The 19,690-nt window shown below is 44.9% G+C and overlaps 1 protein-coding gene across 1 annotated transcript; it reads right to left on the reverse strand.

The window, feature by feature from the left end:
* Positions 1 to 1,291: 1,291 nt before the first annotated feature.
* Positions 1,292 to 18,843, reverse strand: HAPLN4 (hyaluronan and proteoglycan link protein 4). Its single transcript, XM_031947911.1, has 5 exons — positions 18,621 to 18,843; positions 15,645 to 15,753; positions 13,603 to 13,965; positions 5,914 to 6,216; positions 1,292 to 1,724 (listed from the first exon to the last, which is right to left on the reverse strand). The coding sequence occupies exons 1-5, from the start codon at positions 18,621 to 18,623 to the stop codon at positions 1,363 to 1,365; spliced, it is 1,140 nt and encodes a 379-aa protein (XP_031803771.1). The 5' UTR covers positions 18,624 to 18,843; the 3' UTR covers positions 1,292 to 1,362.
* Positions 18,844 to 19,690: the final 847 nt, after the last annotated feature.

Below are 19,690 nucleotides of genomic sequence, written 5' to 3' on the forward strand. Positions count from 1 at the left end.
AGATGGACCCCCCAAAATATTTAGTGCCCCCTTTCTGTATACAATCTTCTAACTTGATGTCAAACTTATAAAAGGGGCTGACCTTGAGGAGCTGAAAACAGGAGAAGTATCCTGGTGACTCAGCCTGAGGATGCCCCAGGAGACCTGAAGCCCTAAGCAGTCTCCAATTCTCTTTATAGTTGTAAGAGGGAAGCTAAACCTAGATATGAGACCCTGATGAGGGCATGCAGATAAAGCAGGCACAGGCTGAGATGGGTTGGACCTGCACTTTTATTTGGGGCAAGAGAAGGAGGCAAGCAGGATGAGCCTTAGGTCCTGGATGGGGAAGAGCTTCTCCTCCCTAGGCTGACCCCTGGGTGTTGGGGACAAGGGACTGGTGCATGCAATCCTCTTGCTTCCCAGTCATAGTATCAAACATTTGGAACTGGAAGGGACCTTAGAGGTCATCTAGTCTGAACCCCTCATTTTATGGATGAAGAAACTGAGAGGTTACCCAGAGAAGTAAATGTGACTTGCCCAAAATCACAGGTAGTAATTGGCAGAGCGGGGTCCTTAGCTCCAAATCCAGTGCTTCTGTGGCCTATCCCCGTAGGAAGTTCAGGGGGAAAGGAGAAGGGGAGAAGGAAGCAGCTCTTAGGTCCTGCGGACCCAGGCGTTCTGCTTCCCGATTGTCAATGTCCCGAGGCCGCCTGCGGAGTCGGGCGAAGTGGATGCCACCTGGAGGCTGGGGTATCAGTCCCCACAGGGGTGACAGGGCGGCAAGGAAAAGGTCAGTCACTGTGACAAAACGTGGAGGGAGAAGCCAGTCACTATGGCTACAGCAGAAGTTTTCCTTCAGGGGATGGGGCAAAGGTCAGTCACCATAGCAACAGTTCTAAGGACCCTCAGCCCTCATCACCATAGTGACTGCAGAGGACCCCTTCTTTTCCCAGAGAAGGGAACAGGATTCTCGGGGAGGTCTAGGATTCTTCCACAAAGGGTCGGGGCAGATTGGTCTTTTTGTTGAAGTCTTGAGACATCACCACCAACACCCCAGGGGAGGAGGGGTGGAGGCTGAAGTTCCTTCCCTGGGGGCGGAGCAGATGCTGGTCCCCTTGGCAACACCTTTAAAAAAATGCCCTCGTTGGGGAGATTGGAGTGGATGTTGGTCTCCATGGTGACACCCAGAAATCCCTCTGGCCGGGGTGGGGGAACGATCGGATGCCGGTCCCCATGGCAACATCTTAGAAAACCCCTTCCCACAAGGGGAAGAAAAGGGTCCTGGTCCCCATAGCGACACTTAAAAGTCCCTCCCCGGGATTGTGGCAAATGCCAAACCCCTCGGTGACCACTGGGGGAGCCCCTCCCTGGGCCGGCCCCCAGCTAGACATGCAGGGGCCGCCAGGCGCTTGGGTCCCTCCAGCCCCAGCCCCAGCGAGCTGCTCCTGGGTCTGGGGAGCCCGGAGCGCGGTAGCAGTAGACTCCGAAGAGGCGGTGCTTCTTGTCCGGGAAACCGAGGTTTCTCACGCCCGGCCTCTGACCTCCACAGCGAGCCCGGGGGTTGACGATGGGATAGCGCACACTGCCGTCGCCCAGCCAGCCGGCCTCGCAGCGGTCCAGCAACTGCAGCTTCCATGCGGCGTACAGCTGGCCTACCTTGGCCACCGCGGCTCCGCTGCCCGCACACGCCCGCACCGCCTCCGGAAAGCTCACCTTGCGGTAGGGCTTCAGGAAGAAAACCTGACCTGCAGACACGACACACCGGCGGGCCTGGGCTCAGAGCACAGCCTGGTCCAGATTGGCCTTCCCCAGGCCGGCCCCTACCCTTCCCGAGTCCCGAGGCACCACGGGGAACCCGGGCCACCTTGGAACACGAGATTCTCTGACTAATCACCTCACCTTCCCCTTCTCCCGTTCCCCCCCCCCAAAAAAAGCATATCTTTAGAGTAGATTTTCTTGACTTCTCTCCTTCCTTAACACCCTCCTTAGCTCCCCCCTCCCCAACCCCAAAAGCTCCATTGCTCCTCAAGCTTCCCTGTGTAAAGGATCATCCCCTGCCTCATAATCAGGAATCCATTCATACACAACACCTCTCCCAAAAATACAATACACAAAGAGCTCAGATCCACTGAGACAAAGCACAAGTACAGCTACATACCGTATGTCACTCTCACGGGGTCACATCTGGACACTACATCACCTGGGGCTAAAAAGCACAGTCTCATTCATTCATTCATTTGACTGTCACTGAAATTTGTTTAATACTGAGCTTTTGAGCTCTTCTGATAATGTTGGGAAAACCTATGACCCAGACTCACACTTCCCAAAGGTCACGGTCTAGAGCAGTGGTTCTCAAACTTATGTTTTCAGTATCTTTATCCTATTAAAAATTATTGAGGATCTCTCCAAAGTGTCTTTGTTTATCTGGATTATATTTATAGACATTTACCATATTGGAAATAAAAACTATTTTTGAATTTGTAGACCCTCTAAAAGGCTTTCAGAGATCCCCAGGATTCTCTAGACCATACTTTGAGAACCACTAGTCTAGAGGGATCAAATTTACATAGCTACAACACAATCTACACTATGATCAGAGAAAAATAATGCTGAGGGGGCTCAAGGGATGAAGAGAAGAAAAGATGAATAACCAAGGCTTCTTAGAGGAGGAGGAGATCTCAGCTGGTCCTTGAAGAAAAGATGGAGACAGCATTCATAGGAGTTCTCCATTGGCAGGCTGTATGGACTTTGTCCCATGCGCCTGAGTCACTGATGGATATATGAGCATGGGGTGGAGGGGGGGGGTTAAAGATAGCAGGATTTGGAGTCAGATATTCCATTGGTCCAAATTCCAGCTCTTGATACCAGCTGTATGACTTTTGGGCAAAATGTGTCATTTTCCTTGCTCTCACTTTATCTGTAAAATGAAAGGATTGGACTAGATGATGACTGTTTCCTTCTAGCTATAAATTATAGGAACATAGATTTAGAGCTAGAAGGTACCACCAATGCAGCTGTTACTGTTGTTCAATCCTGTCTGACTCTTCATGAGCCCATTTCAGGTTTTCTTGGCAAAAATACTAGTGCCATTTCCTTCTCCAGATAATTTTACAGATGAGAAAACAGGACAAAGTGACTTGCTCAGGATCACACAGTAAGTGTCTGGGGTTGGATTTGAACTCAAGACAAGTCTTGCTGACACCAGGCCTAGCAGCTTTCTTCAAGTATATAAAGGGTTACCTTATGTAAGCACAATTAGCTTTATTCTCCTCAACAGCAGATAACAAAAAAGAATTACAAAGGGATAGTTCCCAGTACAATAGAAGATAAACTTCTGAACTGTGAGATCAAAAGTGGGCTCAGCTGCCCCAGAAGATGGTGAATATCCCATCCCTGTGGATCTCCCCAGAGAACACTGGATGCCCACATGTCTAGTATGTTGGAGAAAAAGGGTTCTTGCTGAAATACATGTTGAATTTGATGTCCAAGTCTTAAGTTTCTGTGGTTCTGCAGGTCAAGTCCAAAATGAATCTGAAGCTTAGAGTCTAGAAATCTGGTGTGTTTGGTGATGGGTTGTACTGGTGGGAAAGGATGGTGGACAGTGGCACTACTGACCAGATCAGGAAAGTAGGGAGGAACAGCTTCTCAAGAAGATGGTGTTGAGTTTGGGGGAGGAAGAATTTGAAGTTCTGCAGTATCAAACCATCCCAAGAAGTAGCACAAAGATTCACAAAGTAATACAGCCAGATGGCATCCTTGCATACACAATATAAAAATTAATCTCTCTCTTTTCCTCTCAACTCTCTTCTTCCCTCTCTCCTCTCTCTCTTTCTCTCTTTGTCTCTCTTCCTCCCTCTCTCTGTCTCTCTCTCCCTCTTTCCTCTCTCTGTCTCTCTTCCTCTCTCTGTCTCTCTCTGTACCTCTCCCCCCCCCTCCATCTCTCTCTTACACACACACACACACACACACACACACACACATCAGCAGTAATACAAATCACACAAAGTGGCAGACAGAACATTTCACTGTTTCCAAAAGCAAGTCCCAGCAAAGTCAAGATGGTGTACAGAAATCAGGACATTGTCTGAGCTCTCCAGTTTCCCTCAGAATCAACATTAGATCAAGTCTCTGAATGGATTTTGGAATAAATCCACAGACATTAGCAGTGGAACAATTTTCCAGCTTAAGATATCCTGGAAGGACTTAAGGAACATGGGCAGAAGGGAACATGACCCAGCACACATATATTATGGGGAATCTAGTGGGAGGCTCTTAGCTGAAATACAGCAGCGTTGGTCACTCTGTCCTGATTCAGAGAACCAGTGACTCAGCAAGTCAACTGTAAGATCTTCAAGTGCAAAAAGCAAATTGTGAACCCACAAACCCTAGCATAACAGGAGTTAGGCCAACCTAGCAGTGAAAAAACCAGCAGCACCATTGACCTCAGGAAGAAAAGTCAGTAAGAGGCCCCCATCCCCCCAAAGAAGCAGCTTGGGACAATTTCTCCTGTGCTTTAGGAATGGAGCTCAACTTTTTAAAATGAGCAAAAAAGCAAAAAGAGCCTTGACCATAGAAAGCTACTTTGCCAACAGAGAAGTTCAGAACACAAACCCAGAAAAAGCAATAGCAATAATGTCTACATTGAAGCCTCAAAAAAAGCACTCCTTAAAAAGTAAATTTGGCAAAATGGAAAAAATTATATGCTGAGGCAAACAACTCCTTAAAAACGGAACTGATGAAATGAAAATATGTATGTATGTGTGTGTGAATATATCTATATCTATATCTACTGAAGAAAACTTTTGTAAAAATGGAAAACCCCACTGAACAAAATAAGTCCTTTAAAAGTGCAATTGGCCAAATGGAAAAGGAGATTTAAAAAAAGCTAGAGGAAGAAAATAATTAAAAATTAGAATTGGACAATTAAAAGCGAATGACTCGATGAGACATCAAGAATCAAACAAAATTTTTTAAAAAACAAAAAAATAGAAAATTTAAACTGTTTCACTGAAAAAACAACCAGCCTGGAAAATAGATCCAGGAGAGATAATATAAAATTTTTTGGACTACTTGAAAGCCATGACAACAAACCCATACAACATCTTTTCAAAAAATTACCAAAAGCAAAGCCATGACTGGCTCTTTTTAGGTGTCTTTCATTTGCCCAAGACTTGTACCTACTTTTAGAAGTGACTCTAATTACCTGAGAGTCTCCTTCTAAGTACCCCTAATAACCATGCAGAGGAATGCTCAGAGACATATCTCAATTCTGGGGGACTGAAAATAATGAGGTCCCATTATCACCTGCTGCAAAAATGAAGCCTCCAGTGGACTAACAAAGGAGAAATATTAATGGGCACCTCTTAGACGGATGAGCTAAAAGGTGTCTTATTTGCTGGGAACAAGGCCCTGCTGAGGATGTGACTAGTGCAGCAACAGTCTCTAAGTCCTGTGGAGGACAGGGAAGTAGAGGAGGAAAAAGGGGGTCTTTTAAAATCGGGGTGAGGAGAGGGCGACCAGAACTGCAGGGCAAAGGGCTGACTAGAAGACCAACTGGAACTGGAAGATCAAAAGCTTGAGTTTGGAGCCAGTGGGCCCCTATAGGAAAGGATGTAGAGGATTAACGGGGCAAAGGACGTCGGGGACTTGAAATCGGGAAGGGGATGATTAGGTCAGTATTGAAGGTGGAGGGTCTGCCAGGAGAATAGGCACAGGGTGCAGTGAGGGTGCAGGAGCAAAACTAAGAGACTAAGAGACCACTCGGAGGCTTGAGGGGATCTGGAAGAGGGTAAGGGGCTGGCTGGGTGCAGATGGGGGTGAGGTGGGCAAGGCTGGCGATTGCAATGAATGGAGGCAGAATGAAGATGGGGCAGAGCAAAGCTGAGGAGGAGGTTGGGGGGGGGGGGCAGCAGCCCGGGTTGGGCACGTGCTTACCCTGTAGATTGGACGTGAAACAGAAGGCATCGTAACGCTCGTCCTCCTTGTGGCGGTAGCCGTAGTTGCGCACGCCCACGGGGGACTCCCGGCGGCCGCACTCTTCCCGCGGCTGACCCACGGGGTACTGCACAGAGCCGTCCTGCAGCCAGCCCGCGTTGCACCAGTCCAGGCCCTCGCGCCACGCCGCGTGCAGCTGTTCATAGGACGCCAGGATGCCGTCCTGCTCCGCACAAGCCCGCTGGGCCTCGGGGAAGGTCAGCGTGTAGCGGCCCAGGCGGGGATGGTAAGGAAATATCACACCTGATTTGGAAGGGAGGGGAAAACCCTGGCTTAAGCCCAGGCTCGGAGACATCTCCACCCGAACCTTTGTCCCACTCACCATCCCTCCCGCAGAGTCCCCAAAACTGATACAGTGGAACATCCTACCCCATTCCCAGCTGATAGCCCCCAAGCTTAACTCCCATCTATCCCTGATGGCTCAGGCTCCAGCCAAGACTTTCCTTGTCCACAGGAGATGGCCACAGTCCTCAGCCTGGGAGCTGAAGCACCCCATTATCAAACCCCAACCTGGCTTGACTGTCTTATCTTCCCCTGACGCCTTCCACCCATCATCCATGGCTAATCAAATTGGAAAACCCAGCTCTTTACAGTTCCCCATGCCTGGAATGCTCTCTCTCATCTAAATTCGCTGCGTAAATCTTATTTTTGATTGATTATTGATTATTTTCTCTTCCTGAGTTCGTTTCCCTGTCTTTAAAATGAATTGAAATTGACTATTTCTACTGTGCTTCTAACTTTCTATTGTGTTCTATCTAATGATATCCCTTCTAGCTCCACAATTCTGTTTCAAGGGACTATTTCAGCTCTTTGATATCCTACTGATGTTACTAATTGAGTCACCAAAACAGAAATGGTTTTTCCTTCCTCTGAACCTCTTTCCCTTCCGGTTCCCTAGATCACCTCTTTCTAAAGGCTTACTTTATCCCACCCTGTCTTGTATGGGAAGTTACCTGTATATTCATTTTATCCTCCCACCAGATTAAGCCACCTGAACAGAAGCACCATTTCATTCATTTTTCTATTTTCTCAAGCTCTGAGCAACCATTCTATAAATGGTATCACAAAAATTTGTCTCATCAGAGATGGCTCTTCAAGATGACTTAGTCCATCCAACATATTCATTTTACAGATGAAGATGCTGATGCCTAAATGTTGATATTTCTCAAGTCTCTAATCTGACCAACCTGATCCCCATTCAAATGACTCAAATTCTTGTAGCTAGTCCTAATCTCACCCTATCCCGACTGAAATTAAAACCTGTATGCTAAACATCTCCATATGGATTTTTCATCAGCATCACAAACTCAATATGTCCAAAAAGGAACTCATCTTTCCCTCCTTCATATCTGTCTTTTCTGCCTCTCCAATATTATTTTACATTATTCTAGATCACACTCTACATTCTAACTATATGGACTACTTAATGAAAATTTTCAAACTGGACATGTCACTTCACCCTTCCCTGCATCCATACTGATCATCCCCTATTCCTGGAATGCACTCAATTCTCATCTTTGCTTCCCAGAATCCTTATCTGCCTTAAAGACTCAGCTGAACATATATAACCTATATCATCAGATTGATTGCTCTCTTGGGTAGGGGAAGGGTAAGAGAAAAAGGAGAAACAATTTGGAACACAGTCTTACCAAAATGAATGTTAAAACTATCTTTACATGAATTTGGAAAAAAGACTATTGAGGAAAAAAAGACTCAGCTGAGCTGCCACTTTCCTCTGGGAGCCTTCTCCGATCCTCCAAGATATCCTCATTCTCTCTTCAAATTACTTTATCTGTTTGCATATATCTTGTATTCCCCTAGGAAAATGTAAGTTCTCTGAGGGAAGAGACTGCTTTGTTTTTGTCTTTGTATATTTAAGTACTTGAGTTACATGATCTTATCCTACATTACATGGAAAATGATTGGCAAAGCCAGGACTAGGCACATAATTGTTTATTGATTAAAAGAAAAACAGTCCTATGCCCCAACATTAACTCCTAGGCTTATTCAAGAAACTGGTTTCCTCATCTATATTCTGATCCATATTCAAGTCTCAAAAGGAGAGAGCCAGAGGAGGTTCCAGGGCCCTTCCCCTAAAGAAACATACATTCTTACATGTGTTCATGATTCTCAAGGGAACACAACCTCACCAATTAGTGATTCTGATGGGGAGGAGGGAATTCAGATGAGGAAGAAGGAGAAAGGAGAGTATATGAAGCTATATTTGAAGTTAATGGACACCCCTTCTTAACCCATCCTTTCTTAGTGCTATTAAAAATTACAAAATGGGTCAACTAAATGGTGTAATGAATACACCAGCCCTGTAGTCAGGAGGATCTGAGTTCAAATATATCTTCAGACACTTAACACTTTCTAGTTGTGTGACTCTGGACAAATCACTTAACCCCTGGAAGAATGAGTCAATGGAAATAATATTAACTATTGTAACTAGCACATATATAATATTTTAAGGTAAAATAAAGTGCTATATATAATGTTAATGCATTTGTTTCTTACAAACCTATGAGATAATCTCTGACAGATAGTTGCTATTATTATCCCTATTTATAGAAGTTAAGTGACTTGCCCAGGATCACAGTTACAAAAGAGTCTGAGGTAGCATTTGAACCCAGGTCTTTTTATTTCAAATTCCACTTTATCCATGGCATCACAATCAGACAATCTGAGCAAGAAGTTGAGCTCCAGAACATATCAGTTGTGTGATACTAAGAAAACCACCTAACCATTCTACCTGGTGTCCCAATTTTCTCATCTATGAAACAGGGTAAAGAATGTTTTGAGGAAATTGCTTTATAAACATTAAGGTACAAGCGGATTGTGAATTATTATTCTTAAAACACTAGATGTTCTCAGAATGCAGTCTGGGAACCCTAGTGGTCTCCTAGACCTGTCCAGATAGTCTTTAAGCTCAAAATTACTTTCATAATAAGTCCTTTTAATTTCTAAAAAGGTAAATAATATAACTTACTTCAACAAAAGCTCTTTGGGAATCCTCAATAATTTTTAAGAGTGTAAAGGAATTCTAAGACCAAAAAGTTTGAGAACCATTATTATAAACCATTCTTGGAACCCACTTTTGCCCTGTGGATAGGGCCAACCTAGTCCTGAGAGTCTTTCAAGCCCAAAGTAGGTGCCTAACCTGGATTGTTAGAGAGACCAGTGTCTCTGACTTAACCCGCTCACCTGAGTCTTATTGACTCAGGGCACCCTGTCCTAAATCAAGTCTTACCTCCTGGATTCTTCTAGTTCAGAATTCTTTCACTGCCCACACCCTACAGCATTTTTTGCATCTCCCTTTTATCATGTGATGTTATGTTTTTGCCACCCAGACCTAGCATGTAAACTACTCTCTCCCCCCAGTGACCAGCTCTGCAGACAAGAAGTAGATGCCGAACACATTTTTATGGAACTGAATTGTTCAAAGATCTTTTGAGTCTAAGATACTGTGATTCTTGGATCCCGAAATCAATAATAAAAATCTAGGCTTTCACAGAAACTGATTTGAAAAAGATGTTGAATCCACCCTGTCCTTGGAAATAAATCTCCTGTATGATCTGTCTGTACTACAAGGGGTGATCCAACTATCCAATGAGAATTCATTAAAATGTGAGCTTTTTGAAAGCAAGAACTGTCATTTTTGGTTTTCTATTTGCATCACCAACAGAGTTTTTCACATAGAGTAAGCACTTAATATCCTTTGATCCAGCAGTGTCACTACTGGGACTATATCCCAAAGAGATCATAAAAGAGAGAAAAGGATTTATTTGTACAAAAATATTTGCAGCAGCTCTGTTTGTGATAGCAAGAAGCTAGAAAATGAGTGGATGCCCATCAGTTGGGAAATGGTTGAATAAGTTATGATATGAATGTAATGGAATATTATTGTTCTATAAGAAATGATGAACAGGATGATTTCAGAAAAGTCTGGAAAGATATTGACTAATGCTGAGTGAAGTGAGCAGAACTAGAAATACAGTGTACACAGTAACAAGATTATATAATGATCAACTGAGATGGACTTGGCTCTTCTCAACAATGCAGTAATACAAGACAATTCCAATAGATTTGGAATGAAAAATACCAGTTGCATCCAGAAAGAGAACTATGGAGAATTATGTGGATCGAAGCATACTATTTTCACTTTTTTGTTTTTTATCTCATGGGATTTTTTTTCCTTTTGTTCTGATTTTTTTTTTTTTTTGCACAACATGACAAATGTGTTTAAAAGGATTGCATATATTTAGTCTATATTAGATTGCTTATTGTCTTGGGAAGAAGGGAGGGAAGGAGAAAAATTTGGAGCACAAAGTCTTACAAAAATGAATGTTGAAAACTATATATATATATTTGGAAAAACAAAATACTATTGAGGAAAAAATAGAGTAAGCATTTAATATTTGCTCATTCATTTACTCACTCATTGATTCAGGGAACAAGAACCCACTGTCTTGGGAAGCAACCCATTCTACTTTGCAAAGCTCCAATTATTAGGAAATATTTTTCCTGAAATCAAAACTAAACCTGCCTCTTTATAATATCTGCCCAATTAAATCTCTTTTCTCCATGACAGCCCTTTAAATATTTGAAGACAGCTATCTTACCTCCCCCTAATAAATGTCAAGGTCCCTCTAGCTACTGCATCACCTAGCTACCTTACTATAACAATGATTTAATAGTGGTGAAGAGCAAATGAAATATTTTTAAGTGTTTAGTACATAACAGACACTATATAAATGCATTATTTACTATTTGTACTAAGTACATTCAAAATGTAAATCAAACTATCTTGGGAGGAAGGCACTGGCAGTTGGGGAATTCAGCAAAGTTTTCATGTAGAAGGTGGCTTTTGAACTAAATTTTGAAGAACCAGGATACCCTCTGAGGTAAAGGGTGAAGCATTTCAGGTCTGGGGAAGAATCAGCTCGGAGAAAGACCTGAGTTGGAGATGGATGATGAAGTGTGGATGTGTAAAGAATAACCCTAGAGTGTGGAAAAAGCATTGATGCAAGAACAATTGCAAATGCAGCTTGGGGCAGACAAAGAAAGGCTTTAAAAGTCAAACACAAGAGTTTACATTTGATTAGGAAGGTAACAGGGAAGTCTGCTGAGAACATGGTCAGTCCTGGGCTTTAGGGAAATCATTTTGACAGTTGTGGGTAAAATGGATTAGAGGAAGACCTTGAGGAGGCATGGAGATTAATGACATGGTTATTACAATAGTCTATGTGTGAGGTAATGAGGGCCTGAAATGTGGCTCTGTACATAGAAATAAAGGGATGGATGTGAGAAATGTTGTAGGGATAAAAATAAAAAGATTTGGCAACTGACTGGATATGTGGCTTAGTTCAAGAGAGGAAGTGAAGATATCACCAAGGCTTTAAAATCTATGTGACTGGGAGGATGGTGGTGCCCTCGATGTAGGTGGGGAATTAGGAAGAGGGAAAAGATTAGTTCTGTTATGGACATTTTCAATTTGAAATACTATACCAGGGTTTCTTAAAATGTTTCCACTCTCAACCCCTTTTGCCTGAGAAATTTTTATGCGATCCCAGGCATATAGTTACATAGAATAAGCATATAAATCAAACATTTACTGATGATAAACCATAATTTTGTGACTCCCCACATTGTTATGTAACTCCACTGTTACATGGCAACTCATTGTTTAAGAAGCTTTGCTCTACAGAACATATATTTTGAGATGTCCAAGTTGGTGATGAGAGACTACATCATGATTGAGGTTGGATCTGGATTTTTGGATCTGGGAATCATTTGTATAAAGATGATAATTGAATCCATAGTAGCTGCTGAGATCATCAAGCAAAATGCTATAGAGCAAGAAGAGAAGGTCAAGCCAAAACCCTGGGATATACCCAGATAGAGAGTGTCAAATAGCCCTCCTAGCTTTGGTCATTTGCACATTTGGTAGCTATTCCTCTAAGTCATTAATAAAAATGTTGAAAAGCAAAGGGAGAAACCCTGGGATGCCTCACTGGAGATATCCTTCCAAAATGACATCACACCAATAAAGTTGTTTTAAAGTACAAGCCAAGTGAGTCCAGCCAGTTAATCACTTATGAACCCACATAACGGAACTATCATCAAGCTGTCATCATAGCAAAGACCTTGTCAATGCCTCGCTGATACCTCAGTAGACTGTATATACAGCATTCTCTGATCTTCCAGCGATCTTCCACCCCATCAAAAAAGGATATTGATTAATCTGTCATGAGCTGTTCTCAAGAAAGCCAGGCCAGTTTCTTGTGTTCGCTACTTCCTTTTCTAAATGTTCACAAACCATCCTTTAAAAAATATATTATAGAATTTTGCCAGTGATCAAAGTAATTGACATCATTCTCTTACCTTCGACGTGCAAAGCTCTTTACAATCTACAAAGTAATCAGTATTACTACTTTTGTGTAAAAACAAAGCAAACAAGACTCGAATGAGGTGGTCTAAGGAGGAGGAACCAGTTCCGGATTAACTGACCTACAGATAAAAGTCACTGAGGCTGACTTGAGACGGGCATCCCAGGACAACCATTGCATTTTCTCCATCCATTTTTCCTGAACCAAGAAAAACTGCTGGGTAAGAATGCTGAGACTTAGACTTTCTAAAGTCTGGAGCCAGCCTCAGTCTGGCTCTTCAAGGGACTGGACATGACAGGGCCATTATTCACATTGTCCTCTCCTTCTCTAGCAGAGAGAGCATGTAATTTGAATAGACTCCACCTTAAGGTAAAAGGGGGAAAGAATCCAAGAAGACAATGTCTTGAACCCCTTCAGCCCTGGTAGTCTGCAGGTCATGCCCTTCCTCCAGGGAAGGTGAGGAATGGCTCCCAGAACTCTCTGGGTCTGGTGGAAGTCCACTTCTTTGGAGAAGTAGAAGCAGCGTTGAGACAAAGGACTTGCCCTCTAAAGAAATTTCCACTATGATTTCCCAGCTAGATACCTCCATCTTCTGATGTGCTCATTTTCCCATAGAAATCACAGTGTCTCAGATCTGGGAGAGACCTCAAAAGACTTTTAGTCCTTCACGAGAATATCAACTACAATATACCTGAGAAGAGGTATTTGTAAAGCGCTTTACAAACCTCACAATGATATATAAGTGCTAGTGATTAATTATTGTGATTATAATACCTTGGATTGAAATACCCACAAGCAAAAGGGGACACAGAACAGGCAGGGTTGGTACTACCATTACATTTAATGGATATTAAAAGGAATAAGTTGTATGTAAGGGTTTTGTCAATTCACATACAATTCCCATTTTCTGTTCTTTGGTGAAATTTCCTATTGATGGTTTTCTAATTCATTGTAAAAATTTAGAAAGAAAAAAAATTGTTGTTTCACTCCTTGATAACCAGTGATATTATTTTCTTCTAATGGCACAACTCTATCCTACTTCTTGATTTCCCTAATCACCACACCTCTCTACAGCATCTTATTTTCCTATTTCTCCAATCAAAATGTCTGTTATACTTCCCGACTTGTCCAATGGACATGCTCCCAACCATCCCACTTCCTTATTCTTTTTATTAAAATACTCTCACGACCGTCCCACTTCTCTTCCCCTTGTCTCCTGCATTGGCCCTGGGCTAGGTACCTTCTAAGTCCAAGCTGACCATGCCAGCATCATCCTCGAGCTCATTGGTGACTTCACATTCATAACGGCCATAGTCCTGTAGTGTGACATTTCGGATAATCAAGGAAGCGTCTCCAGGACCATCCTCCTGCAGGGATGTCCGACCCCGATAACTGCCAAAGGCCCGTCTCTCCTTGCCCATGGCCACGAAGACATCACGGAAAGCCAACGGGTCAGTCACTTTGGTCCACTTGAGGCGGATTTCATCTTCATCGTGCGCTGAGATGTCGTAGTGATAGCGACAGGGCAGGACGATGGTTCCCCCTCGGTGTGTCACCACCTTTCCTGGTGCTGTCTGGACCACCACAGCCCCTGACTCATCCTCTGGAGAGCAGGGAATGTCAGGAGGAAGAGGCAACCACCCAGAGGCACTTTAGTCACTCTGCCTGCCTCCCCCACCTCACCTTCCTCTTCAGTTATTGTGGACTTGGGGAAGAACATGGGGCATCAAGGGTCAACTACAAAAGGCAAGCTAATCTCTTCATTCCTAGGTCAAGATCTGAATGGAGGTAAGAGGTTGGGTTGGAAGGAAGGCTGATTGGGAAAAAAGGATTTGAAGATTAATTGTAGCTTGTTCCCAGTCTATACCTCCTTAGCTTTCCTCCCCAGGTGATATCTTCCAGTAAAGAGGGCTCAATGAAGGGATGGGGACCCATGCATTAGAATAGGAGCCTAAATAATGAAATAGGGATTCAGGAAACAATATGGGGACCAGATGAGGGGATAAGACCCTAAGGGAGGGTGTGGAGAGAAGTGAGATGAGAGAAGTAGCAGAGGGGAATGAGGGCTCATTAAAGGGAATGAGAACTTGATTTTGGATTTGGAGAATCCAAAGATTTTGGAGATGCAGGATATTAGCTGTCAGTGAGAGGGACTGGAATTCAGAGAAATACTGAGGGCTTAGTGAAAAGAATGGAGGGCTCACTGAGGGAAGGTGGGTTCTCATTGACTGTGGACAGGGAGATAAGGGTAGAGAAAAGTTTAGGGAGGATAACAGCTTAATGAGGGGAATTGGGCTTAATGAAAGATAAGTGAAGGGAGGAGGTGAGGACTAAATAAGGAGATGAAGGTTTAATAAAGGTATTCCTTAGTGAAGGGGGATGGAAGCTCCTTGGAGGGATAGGAGCTCCTTGGGGGAAAGGAATGTATTGGGGAGATGTCTACCTCATCAAGGACAAAGAGGTTTCAATAAGAAGAATGAAGGCTTGCTTAATGGGGGTAAATGGAACTCAATAAAAGGCTGAATAAAAACTCACTATGGGGAAGAAAGTGTAATGAAGAATAAAAGGGTTCATTGAGGAGTTTGGGAGCTCAATGAGGGGGATGAGAGTTCATTGGGGGATAGGAGCTTCTTAGAGGGATGGGAGCTCACTGTGGGGGATGGGAGCTCATTTTGGGGAGGGGAGCTCAATGGGGAGATGTTTACCTCATCAAGGGCAAAGCGGTTTCAGGAAGGGGAATGAAGGTTTAATGAGGGAAATGGGACTCAATAAAAGAATGAAAAATCAGTGAGAAGGGAATGAAACCTCACTATGGGGATGAAAGCTTAATGATGAATGAAAGGGTTCAGTGAGGGATTTGGGGGCTAAGTGAGGGGGATGGAGAGCTAAGTGAGGGAATGGGAGCACATGGGGGGGATGGGAGCTCATGGGAGGCTCATGGCGGAAATATCTACCTCACCAAGGGCAAGGAGGTTTCAGTAAGGGGGATATGAAGGCTTAATGAGGGTAATGGAACTCAATAAAAGGATGAAGGATCAGTGTGGTGGGGTAAAAGTTTAATGAGGAATGAAAGGGTTCAGGGAGGAAAATAGGTGCTCAGTAAGGGAATTCACAGGGATGGACTGAATAAAGGGTCAGTGAATTGGGATGAGCCCCATTAAATCTGTGAAGGGGGAATATTGGTGGAGGTTGGGATTATTCTTCATTTCTCAAAACGGGAAGATAAATTATTCCTGCTCTAGGGAGCTGCTAGAGGATAACCCTGTCCTGCCCCCAACTCACCTAGCACATGAACAATCTTCTTCCGGCCCCTGTCACTGCCCCCGAGGGCAGAGGCTGCAAATACCAGGAGGATCCAGATGTTGACGCCTGCTGCCTGGCAGGAGAGCCCCTAAGGGGAATAAAGGTGCCTAATGTAACTAGCAAATAGGGACTGAACTCTCTTGGGAAGGGGGAGAGATTTGTGCAGCATCCGCTGCATCTCTATCCTCAGTCCCCAAATTAGCCAGAGTCTTCCATTATCATATATCTCTGATCTTTTCCTGTATGAATTCCTAGAGAGGGTAGATTTTGACTTAGGTTTTGAGGGGCATTTTGGGAAATGGGGGAGACGAGGAGAGGGAGGAAGAGAAGCAAAGTGCATTCTAAGGGGAAGGAAGAGCCCAAGCATGAATGAGGGGATAGGGAGCCCAAGATGGGTTCAGGATACAGTAAGGAAGCCAGTTGGTTGGAGGATGGGGTATGTGTGGAAGTGATGCATGATGATGCTCAGGGTCATGGGAAAAGCCTTGGTCTAAAAGTGAGGAGATCTGTGTTTCCATCACTGTCCTACACTGGCTAGCTGTGTGATCTTCAGCAAGTCATTTCTCCTTCTCAGTGCTCTCATTTATAAAATAGGGAGAGGGGAATAAGGGGAACCTGGTGATCCTCTCAGCTCCAAGAAACGCACAATTGTCATCCTGCCTCAATGGCATCCTTTTCTGGGTCCCTGTTTCTCTTTCTTCCCTTCTCTGGTTGTCCAGTAATGATCCAAGATGGAACCTGAGCTAATGGCCGTCTTATTGGGGAATTGTGACAAACTAGGACTTGGTATCCTTACTTCTCATTAGTGGTCACAGAAAAGCCATGGCCAGGAAAGGACAGATCCCTACAATGAAAAGAACAATGGGCTTGGAAGTCAAAGAATTGGCTTTGACTCCCCCACCCCCATTTCTCTCCTCCCTACTCTGCTACTGGGTATGAAGCTCCAATGAGATAAAAAAAATGTGGAAATGGCCACTGTAAAATCCGATAACTATCAAAAATCAGATGAGGGGGACCAGAGAACAGGGACTATTAGAGCTGGGGGCAGAGGTGGGGCAGGGGGAACCTTAAAACACACTTGGAAGGGATCTGAAAACAAACTATCAGAACTCTTAGAACACAGTGTCAGCTCATGAGGAGCTTCCTATTCTGAACTGAAAAGCTGACATTCTAAGAGAGGAAATAAGTTGCCTAAGATCACACAGTGAGACAGGAGCTGAGATGGAGCTCAAACCCAAGCCCCTGATCTCAGTGCAGACTTTAAACGTACATTACTTCTTCTTTTTGGCAGTAGTAGCAATAGTTGAAATGGGGTAAGGGCAGCAGCTCTCCTAGACTGTGGGATCTCTTCCCCTCATGTTTCAGGCTCTGTGGGTCCTTGCAACGACTCAGCTATTCTTCTGCACCCAATGGGTGCCTCACGCACAGATGCCAGCACCCACTGTCTCCCACACTTCCATTCTCCTACATAAGTGCCAGCAAACACATGCACACTCACACACACAGCCCCTACACATCTATTCTCCCCCTCTCTCACACACTCCGTACACTCAAATGCTCTCTATTTCTGTCTGTCTCTTCTCTTTGCTACTCTCACTCTTTCCACCTCTCCATCCCTCCCTCCCTCTCTCTCTTCCCTCCCTCTCTCTATCTCTGTCTCTCTTCATCTCTATCCCTATCTCTGTCTCTGTCTCTGTCTCTCCTCTTTGTCTCTCTCTCTCTGTCTTTGTCTCTCTCTCTCTCTGTCTCTCCTTCTCTCTCTCTGTCTTTGTCTCTCTCTGTGTGTCTTTCTCTCTCTCTTTGTCTCTCTCTCTCTCTCTGATTTTCTCTCTCTCTACCTCTCTCTCTGTCTCTTTCTCTGCCTGACTCTGTCTCTGTCTCTGTCTCTGTCTCTCTCTGTTCAAGATATAGGTTCCTCAAAAAGAAAGAACCTCCCTTCTCTAACACTATTTGTGGGAGTGGGGGAATATGACCCTCTTTGACTGTAGGTGTGTGGAGAGTGGAGGATCCAAAGGCCTTTAAGAATTCATCCCAGACATAGATTTCAGGGTCTCGGGCTCCAGAAGCCCTGAGGTTACTTAAGTGTAGCTGGAAAAAGGAGGGTGGGGGTGGCGGGGGAAGGGACACACACAGAGGTTCTTGCAGACCAAGCAAAGAGCACTGGGCAGCCAGCCTAGGGAGACAGGAGCTGTGGAACAGGCCAAGCAGCAGTCCTGTTCCATATCTCTCCCAGAGACCCCCAGACTTGCTTCCAGCCCAGAGCCCCCCGCCCTAAGGGCTTTGGGGCAGAAAGCCATGGGCCAGGGGCATTCATCCAGCAGCAAGGGCAGGGGGTGGGGAAGGAGGGGTGGAGGCAGGCAGAAGGAGCACAGGGCAGGGGCAGCAGGGGCAGGTGGCAGGCCTGCCAGGACAGGACAGCCTAAAGGCTACACTCAAGCTGCAGTGGTGCAGAGGCTCTGCAGGGAAAGGGAGAGAGAGCCAGCAAGGAGCATGCAGCATTTCCAATTTCAAGGTTATTCTGTCGGGGGCTGGGAGACTGCACCAAGACAGGTAGGACAGAGATTTAGAAAGACAGAGATAGAGAGAAGTGCAGGAAGAGACAGCCAGATAAAGACCAGGAGAGTCAAAGAAAGAGACAGGGGAAGATAAATGAAAACAAAAAAGGAGAAATAAAAATAGTGACAGTGTCAAATGAAGAGACAGAAGTCAGAAAAGACAGAGAGAAACCAAGAAAAGACAAACTAAAGGAAATGAACAGAGAAAGCAGAAGAGAGTAAGAGGAGGGAGGAGGGGGGAGATAGAGACAGAGAAAAAGAGGTCAGAGAGAGAGAGAAGGAAAAGGAGGAGAAAGGGAGAGAGTGAGAGAAGGAGAGGAGAAAGGGAGAGAGAAAGGGAAACAGAGAAGATGGGGGGAAGAAAAAAGGAAGGGGGGAGAGGAGAAAGAGGGGGACTTACCATCTTTCCAAGAGCCAAGAGGCAGCTGAAACCTTTAAGCCTCCATCTGACAAAGTTGCCAGCTCCTTTACCTGGTCCCAGAGCCGGGCTGGCACGTGTCCGGTGGAGGCCGGGCCCCACAGTCCTTGGCACAGGCGTGCTCGTAGAGGGAGGGGTGTGTGGAGGTGGGGTGGAATGAAGAAGAGCTGGGACTGGACGGGCACCAGTCTGCACCGGGAAAGTAGGTGGATGACGGGAGGAGGTCTGGGCAGGGAGGGATTTTTAAAAAGGAGTGAGGTGTTAGAGCGGCTGGGATAAGGCTCTCTGGAGCTGCAGGTCCCTGCTAAGGACAGACTTAACACCGACCCTCCCTAGTCCGGGGACGGAGGGAGGACAGTGTTACAGGGCAGGAGGAAGCCTCTGGGCAGGGTAATGGGTGAAGCTGCAGGGAGGGCCGGGGCATCCTTTGAGATCAGCCTGGGTTAGATGAAGCTGAAAGGCAAATCCTATGTCCCCTTTGATGGAGGAAGAATCCTCCTCAGCGCTGGAAACTTCAACCGGACTAGGAGGGAATAGAGGGGAAATGGGGGTGGGGGAGATGGACCCCTTCCTCTGACCCCAGAGCAGGTGGGATGTTGGTCCTCCCAGACCCTGTGAACCCTAGTGGCCTGAAAGAAACTTCTGAGATCCTTTCTTCCAACTCCTCCACTTTGCAGAGGGGAAAACTGAGAGAGAAAAGGGAAGTATCTGAAGTCACGTAATCTGATCAGTGCTGAGGAGGCACATGCTCAGAGATCCAGAGCCCATGGACTCAGTTTCTAACCACACTGTGTCTGTCGGCTGCCCCTCTCTTTTGCTGTAATCCCAGATAACAATAGTAGCTAACATTTTTGTATAGCACCTATTATATGTCACAGTGTCAAATGTGATCCTCCCAACAACCCTGGGAATTATCTTCATTCTACAGTTGAGGAAACTGAGGCAGAAGTGAAGTGGCTTGCCAGGTCCCATAACTAGTATATGTGTGAGCCTAGATTTGTACTCATTTGGCTCTTCCTAACTCCAGGCCCAACGCTCTATCCACTATTCTA

The sequence above is a fragment of the Sarcophilus harrisii genome, chromosome 1 (genome assembly GCF_902635505.1).
Source record: "Sarcophilus harrisii chromosome 1, mSarHar1.11, whole genome shotgun sequence".
NCBI classification, from domain to species: domain Eukaryota; kingdom Metazoa; phylum Chordata; class Mammalia; order Dasyuromorphia; family Dasyuridae; genus Sarcophilus; species Sarcophilus harrisii.